The 8,516-nt window shown below is 32.8% G+C and overlaps 1 protein-coding gene across 2 annotated transcripts; it reads right to left on the bottom strand.

Annotated features, from left to right (window-relative positions):
- Window positions 1-1,590: 1,590 nt before the first annotated feature.
- Window positions 1,591-8,007, bottom strand: LOC130813327 (uncharacterized). Of its 2 annotated transcripts, none has more exons than XM_057679137.1 (4): window positions 7,852-8,007; window positions 7,568-7,742; window positions 4,566-4,723; window positions 1,591-2,070 (listed from the first exon to the last, which is right to left on the bottom strand). In XM_057679137.1, exons 2-4 carry the CDS (start codon window positions 7,722-7,724, stop codon window positions 1,963-1,965), a joined length of 423 nt encoding a protein of 140 aa, XP_057535120.1. In that variant the 5' UTR covers window positions 7,725-7,742; window positions 7,852-8,007; the 3' UTR covers window positions 1,591-1,962. The 2 variants fall into 2 exon arrangements, with proteins under 2 accessions (XP_057535120.1, XP_057535121.1); XM_057679138.1 differs by lacking the exon at window positions 1,591-2,070 and adding an exon at window positions 2,113-2,733.
- Window positions 8,008-8,516: the final 509 nt, after the last annotated feature.

The raw sequence follows: 8,516 nt of genomic DNA, 5'->3' as shown, positions 1-8,516 counted from the left end.
TCTTTAACTTTCAATGAAAGTTTTTACACTACTTTTACTCTATTAGTGAATTATACCCATCATTATATTAACTCAAAAAAAAGCACTAGCGGCTAAAAAGGCGCTTGCATGCTTTGACAACCTTGGACCCCACAAACTTTCTTCCATGATTATGATCTGAATTCTTCTTCATCATACAAACATAATTTGTCTTAAACGACCCATTTCTTTCAAAATCATCATCATGATGATCATAATTACCATTAACATCATCATAATCATAACTATTAGCATAATTATCACAATCATCAATATATGTATTGGGTTGATCATGAATCCTACAATACCTATCAGAATTAACAGATACAGATCTCTTAATTGAAAATGCTTTCTTCACTGCTTCTTGTATTGCTTTTGTGCTACTTTGCCTTTGAAGAGAACCATTTTCATGATTATTATTCATCACCCATTTATTGTTCTTTTGGTAGGAACAATCCTTTGAACTATATTTTTCATTTACACCATCAAAATCCTCACTTTCTTGCTCAAAACTAGCAACTTTATCTGATTTTTCAAAGAAAAATTCAACCTTTCTGTTGTTTTTAGCTCCATGAATGCTTGGTTCTTGCTCTTGGAAATGGGATTTTTTTTGGGTATGTTTTGTTGACAATAAATCAAAATCTCTATCAATAAAAAGGAATTCTTTGTTGGATTTTGATCTTTGGATGAATGAACTATTTCCCTTGATTTTGGAGTAGCCTTGCATGATTTTTATTCTATATAAAAATGGTGGGTTTTTTTGAATTTGTTTGTTTTTGGAGTTTGGTGGGTGGACCTAGAAATGTGGAAAGTTTTGTAGGTGGAGTGGAGGAAGTGAAACTGTGCAACAGCTGGAATATGAAGGCGGACTGAAACAAATATGCTCAAGAAAAAAAAAACTGAAACAATAGTAGAATTGAGGAGATCACATCTATGAATCTAATACACATGTCATGTCTCATATATACTATAAGTAGTGTATTTTTGGACTGGTCGTCTATCTGCTCAGTGGATTTAATTTTTACTTTTTCTTTTCTTACAGAACAGGTCGATGGACAACTATTATACCACATTTTCTTGTTGAGGTGATAAAACTAAAAGGACAATCTTTTAGATCAAGCAGCTTTGACTTGTCAGAAATTAACACGAAAAGTCATGAATTCATGAAGTATTATTTATATTTTTTGTCATGAGTTTACTATAAACAATGTAATTATTTTTAGAAATTTGAATGAGTTTTCTTATGATATTGGGTTAAAAAGTTTTCAAATTACAATGGTAGAAATTGTAGAATATTAACCAAAATTATAAAAACTAACAGATAAATAGCAGTTTATAACTTTAAAATATTAACTTAAAGCTTTTAAATTTTCTAAAAATTTAAAATTTAGGTCCAATATATCAAATTCAGTTTGTACTTTTGGATTATTAATATCAAAATAGTAGTAACATGTAAGATTCATGCAACATGCGCATTACATGTAATATACACGAAGCATCTGTCAGTGTCACCAAGTGAAAATAAAAGGTGAGATGGCATAATGAGAGTAAAAATCATGTTTTATCTCAATTTAAATCTGAAATCGAATCTCACTATTAGGCATTCTCCTTTTCTCAACCTAGTAACAAAAAAGAAAAAGCAACATTTAATGTTCATCTATATGAACCACTTCACACAACAATTAACCTTCCAGTAGTTTATTATCAAAATTGAACGGTTTTTTTGGGTTTTACCAGGACTATGTAAAATCAAAAGGTTACAATAGAAAATTGAAAAATGGGACGATTTTGCAGTTCAAAGACAAGCTTCAAAACATGCATGATTGTGTGCTCATGCCTACATCAAAATCAAATCGGAATTTTTTACTTCTACCAATTAACTTCATGTCTATTCTTTTTTCCTTAGGGTAAGGGAAAAGATAGTGAAAGAGCCATTAGAACTGTTTAAAGGGCATTTATCATCCTTTTCATCTCCGCGGATCTGCGGGGATCTGGCTCATCGATGGCCCTCTCTGTAAGCACATGCTTGATCCGACACATGGACTTTCTAACCTGCATTCAAATGGGTATAAATCGTCACATCCAAAATGAAACTGAGTTATAGTAATGTGGTAGTTTCTGTTTCAAAAAGTAATTAATAGACCTCTCAAGGGAAGAAAAATTCCACACAGGCATGTGTATAGTTAATGGAAAGTTGGTGTAAATTTGGTAGAAAATAATCGTTTTGGATATATGAAAATTTACACAACAAATCATTTTCACTGTTGCCATTTAGTGCGAATAAGTAACAACCAAACGGGCCGTTAGAGACACATTAATTACATAGCACCCGCACAAAACCTAAAGGCACAAGAGTACGTATTCCAGATAAAGATTCAAGCTTCAGATAACAATGGACAGGGAAACAGTAATGTTTTTCAGAAAGTGGAAGCCATATCATAGGTCACTGCTAGAGCACAAACAAGAAAATCAGAAACTTGAATATCGGACTTGCATGCAATTTGCACCTTACTGAGCCTATGTGCGGTCCCTATGTAACATTTTCTTCAATGGCAGGACCACTGAGCCATATGTAGTCTCTCAGCGGCCAGTGCTCAACCTATGAACAGACCGAAATTTCCCTAATTTTAAACTTTTCTTCTGTGGTCTTCAGATGTTATGGACTGCAACTATTCTCAGTTACCACTCATCACAACTGTAGGCAGCTGGACTTTTCTACAAAACCATAAAAACATTTCACAGAACTGAAAATCACGCCAACTGCTAACATGAAAGCATCTCTCTTTTTCTTAAATTTAATTGAAAATAAAGGATACCATTCACACTGAATGACAACATTATCTTCAGCACAGAGTACTGTGACAAGAGACCCTGGAATAGCAGATTTGTTACTCTAAGGGGTCGCATGAATTACAAGTATTTATTTGGGGAGAATTTTAGAGGTGAAAGAATATGGGAAATATGGTGATGGGCAAATAAATTTTGGAGTAAATTTATACATGGTTTGGCATTTATATTCGAGTATTAATAAGCCTCAAATGGAATAATTTGGTATAAAGGTAATAAGTTAATGCTAACAAAATTGGTTGGAAAAGTTCAAATCAATACATCTTCATTAAGAACAAAAACTAAAGGAGGAAAAGAAGAAAAAAAATCAAAAAAATCACAAAAATTTAGGGGAAGTTATTTTGCAAACGACTGATATCTTATAGTTATTTGACTAGAGGTTTGCTAGGTAAATTAGAACACGCTGCTACGAGCTGCTTGTTCAAAATTAGTTATTAGATTGTTACAATCCCTACTAATTTACCAAATACTAGAATTAGATGGTTAGATCATCCAACATATTTGTGCCAAACTAAGTCAAAATTGCAAAATAAACTATTTTATCAAACATCCTCCTTAAAGGAAAAAGTTAATGGAAAAAATTAAACGAAGAAAAACTGAAAACCATTAAAAAAAAAAGAAAAAATGAAGAAACAGAAAATCAGAAGAACAAAACAGAAAATATGGAGAATCAGAATTAGAAAAACATATATTAAAATTAAAAAGAGAAAATTAAAAGAAAATCAGAAAAATGGAAATAGAAAATCAAAACCAGAAACATAGAAATTTGAAAGGAAAAGCAGGAAAATCAGATGTTGGTAGATAGTAAAATCCTACAATCGAAGTGTCCCACCTAGTGGCTGTGAACAACGGTAGGACGTGAATCACCAAAACAATTGTCCAAAGATAAGCCCACACAAAAATCAAAATAAAAAATCACTTGAATTTCTAGGCATTTTAATCCATATTTTATAGATTAGTTTTTCAAGTTGTGTCACATGTGGTACGACACACATCTAGTAGCAACTAGCAACTCTTTCTAGAGAAACTGGTCTTATTTTCCAACACCATATACAGGTTGTCTACCTTATAAATTAGCTTGGTGGCAAAAGAGAAAGCCAAGCAATATATGATTAAAAGTGAGTTTAAAATCAACCGACAAACAAGCTCAAATATGTGTGAGCACTGAGCACATGCAAAAGTCTTTTAAAGAATCAGAAATATGTTCTATGAATCTTTTACTAACACCTAAATTTAATTTAGGAGAATGTTAAAAATCATTAAATCTTGGCATGTTTGATACGTTGTTATGCTCATACAATCTTATACTCATATCAGTTGTTAGATGAAGTAGTTGCGTAGATAGCAAAAAATTATTGCGCCATAGAACTCCTCTAAACCCAAATCATAAGATATATAAAGGGTTACTATTACGTTTGAATTAACATGCTGCTCCAACAAAAATCAGAATTCACAAACATAGAGTGTATGTTTGCAAGAACAATTTATTCTTGGTTACTCTTATCACCAAAAACAAGGTATCAAACCACAATCACACATCAAAATAGAAGTAATTTCAAACAGTTGCTCATGGAAAGAATACAAAATACTATAATCTATTTTCTAGCTGGCACACAGAATTTGAGCAAAGAACAGCACTGTGCTAAACAAGGGATTTAATAGCAGTTAAAGGTTATAAGAAAAAAGATAGTCATAGTTACCTTTGAAATACGTTCTGGATTAGGAAACCGCAGGTTTTGAGTGTTAAGCATTTGTCTTTGTGTCATTAGCATATTTTTCTCCTTCAAAAGTACATACCAGAGTTTGTGAAGATCATCCCATGACTTGAGACGCAACTCAGAAGCTTTCCACCCACGACCTAGGAAACATTATTAATCAGATTTAAGTCGCACAGCAGCAATTGACAAATGTGCAGAAATAGAAAGGAAGAACATGAGAATGTAAGGGTTGGTTGATGATTGAAAAATAAGAAGGCCACGTTAGAGGAAATGACATTTGGGAGGCAAGAAAGTGAATCAGATGCAGGTTTGATGAAGAGGAGATTAGGAAATGGAAGGAGTTTACAAAGATAATAAATTCTTCCAGTCTTTTTTAAAGACCATGGTAAGACGCCTGATCTTATATATTAAGAAGATATTTTTGTTGGGGAAACCAATGATCCTCCAAAAATCATGCTTTTCTAGGACACATGTCATGTATGGAAAACTAATCAAGGGTGGCACACGTCATCTAGAGTAATCCAGAAGAATATCAAATTTGTTCAGACTCCTTACAAAGAGATAATTCTTTATTCAAATTCCAAAATATTTAAAGTTATGGTTCCACTTCGAGAATAATAAACCTTGTTTAAGTTCAAGCTTTGTTTAATGGGTAAGAATTAGCTACAGGAGCAAGCAAAAGTCCATAAAGCATAGAGCCATGCTCATAATTGAATGATTTAACTACTTTATGTCAATTGACATGGACTAAACAGCAGGTGAATTCTAAGTGAAACAAGCACATTACCAGTCATTAACAGTCCTAGAAATAGCCGCATTTGTGCTGTACATCAACATTTAATATTCTGAACTCAAATCATATTAACGAGAGGATGGACCACAGGGATTTTTCAAACAGAGCTCAGGTGATGGATAGACATTGCTTGATTTGCAAGTTATAGGAAAGTGAAGTTAGATGTTCAGCCATGCTCAACTGGCGTGCTGCACTGGATCCAAGGGTGTGAATTACAGTAGCTAAATGTTGCTTCTGATTCTTAAAACATTAAGTTGTCTTAAATATAGCTATTGGTGTCCAAAGGTAAGAAATCCTCATATTAGGTAGAGATAATAGTTTGAACTTTGAACTAATGCTTCACTCTCAAGTCTTACCAACCAAAATTTTTCTTTACTGATTACAAGGAATCTTCTAAAATGAAAATTCTAAGATTTTATTTTATTATTTTCCAACAGGAGTAGCTTGAAACAGACCTACTCTTCTCAAGAAAAGAAGGTAGAAGAGGATGCATTAGCACCCTTTAGAATAATCTCAACATCAACAACATTAAATTGCTCAAATGCCCCCAAGTGGCTCCCATTTAGGTTTTGGTGGAATGGGGTTTTCATGTACACAATCATACCCTTGCAATAATAAAGAGGTTATTTCCAATAAACTCTTAATTACAAACATCATGTGAACATTCTAATTTACACATCACATAAAAAGAAAAAGAATAATCACAAAGTGAAATACTTGTTGGTCTTACAACTTTCTAATTACTCCCTCTTATTCTAATCGAATATCTTAATTTTCTCTTTTGGCATATTCACATCAAATGTTTCATTTCTTTACTTGGTAACCTTTTTTTCCTAACTTATGCCCCATGGAATCTAAGTATTTACACAATTTCCATCAAACTATCACTTTCTCCCTTTCTCGCTCCTCTCATGTGGTCCCCCTTCACTTTCTCATAAAATTAGTGTATTATCAAATGGGACATTTAATTAGAAAAGGAGTGAGTATATGCCTACAGATATGATAATTACAGTAAACAGTGTTTTCAGAAATTCACAAATTACATATCAATAAGACACATATAATCACATATGAGGTTTGAGAATCAATTGTTTGTCCCTCAACACAAAATATAAATGTAAAATATAGTTATTGACATATTGTTCACCAAATTGTAAAACAAATATCATCCATTGCCCTAATATAATTACCACGACTTTGGAAATTCCCAATTTCGGAAAGCACAATATTGATGATCATCATAATGGTCATTTACATGATTATCTCCTAGCTTGAAAAATAATTGTCATTTTAAGTACAGTTGGCACACAATTTTTAGTGGTCAAGAAAATGCATGGCTTATTCAGTGAGAGTAATTGGAATGTGATATGTCTTAAGCTTTAGAAGGGTTGCCCAAAACTCCAATGAAATGTTATGGACTTATGGTTAAGTCTTGGTAAGAACAAAAAAGAATGAACCTTTGTATTGGAGCAATTGGAATATATTGGGGCATTGAACTTGGTAGTCATTGAGCATTGCAAAATGGGCGTTGGAAGAACATCACGTGAAGCATATACACAGCACCAAGTAGCTACTCGAACGAGTCATAAAAGAGCTTGAACAAGCACCCAGACAGCGTAAGACAGGACTCAGAAACTTCTCCAACCAAGCTGCTCGTTCAAGCAGTAGTACCCAGAAGCATGCCAGCTCAATATTTTTTTCCTTTTTTGACTGTTTGTTGCATATATTGTGTTACCCTCTCTTGCCCATATAAATAGTGGTGTATGTATGTCTTGTAATTGTAACTAAGCCAAGCTCCTTGCTTGAGCTTTTTGTATCTCTCTCTAGTCTCCATGCTCATTCTATTGTAATTCTATCCCCCTCTACTTGTCTTTCTCACTCACATTATCTCCCTTGTTGTAATACCTTAATGTACTGTTTGAGGTAGTAGCTCCTTTATTCTTTAAACTCAGAAATAAAAAACACTAGCCTAGAAAGAGGATGTAGGCAAATTGGTAAACCTTTTTTGAATTGGTTTCATTATTTGCCATTTATACCTTGCATATTTCATCTTATTTAATTGTCTAGTACATGACATAAACCTTCAAGACACAATATTCAACATGTTTTTACCCTAAGCTCCTAGCTTCCGCACCTGTGAGATTCATAACATAATTGAAACGAAAAGGTAATGTGGAAAGAATAAAAGTACCATAAACAAGACGTTTGTCATCATCAGCAGTTCTATCAACCTCAAAGAATTGCTCCAATGGATTACGCACTGATGTCGAAGCAGCAGCACTTGGACCTCCGTGATCTGATTTTACAGCTGCCGATAAAATTCTTCCACAAATTTTCCTCAAATACATTTTGTATGTATATCAACCCTAATCAATAATAACGAGTTTAATTACAACAAGTTCACAATAATTGGAGAAGATGGAAATAACCGAAAAAAAATTGTAGTATTTTCACTGAAAGAAAGAGGAATAGTACCGCCAGCGGTAAAAAATGGCGGCGAGAAAACCCTAATTACGAGCAGAAAGCGCCGACGAGGTGGGAGTTTTGGCAAAGACCACCCCGATATTTGCCGAGTAACTGTTAGTGTTAAAGGGTCCAAGGCTCCAAGCCTACTGCCCAATGTAATTTGAGGGTTTAATTATTGTTAATTTGTTAGTCTCAACTTTAGATTAATTATGAATATTACCAATTATAAGAGGTGTTCAATACATTATTTTGCATAAAAAAATAAATACAAAATTAAATTATAAAAACATCGAAATTCTTTTAAAAATTTATAAACCAAATCGAGTAAGTTTATTTTTATTTAATTTTTAATTTTTGATTTAATTTTTTCTTTTTTGTGTGACAATTATTATGTAAAAATCGATCATCATTTGGGCAATAATATTTTTGGGTAAGTGTCCCTAAAATTTGGATTATTCATGATTAATCAAAGTTGAGATTGTTGTAGGAAAATTAATAAAATATTAAATTATTCTTTTTTATATAATCTTTCAATCTTTATTTTATATTTACTTAATTATTAGTTATTTTTTTCTTCAAAATCATACTTTCTAGATAAGTGAAATTGAGTGTTTGTTAATAGAGATAACAAAATCGGCTAACACTCATTTCCTCTGTCCTCAAGAGATTGCAAC

Source organism: Amaranthus tricolor, chromosome 5 (genome assembly GCF_026212465.1).
Source record: "Amaranthus tricolor cultivar Red isolate AtriRed21 chromosome 5, ASM2621246v1, whole genome shotgun sequence".
Classification (NCBI taxonomy): Eukaryota; Viridiplantae; Streptophyta; class Magnoliopsida; order Caryophyllales; family Amaranthaceae; genus Amaranthus; species Amaranthus tricolor.
Note: the sequence above shows the minus strand (reverse complement) of the source record. Positions and strands in the feature narration are given on the sequence as shown.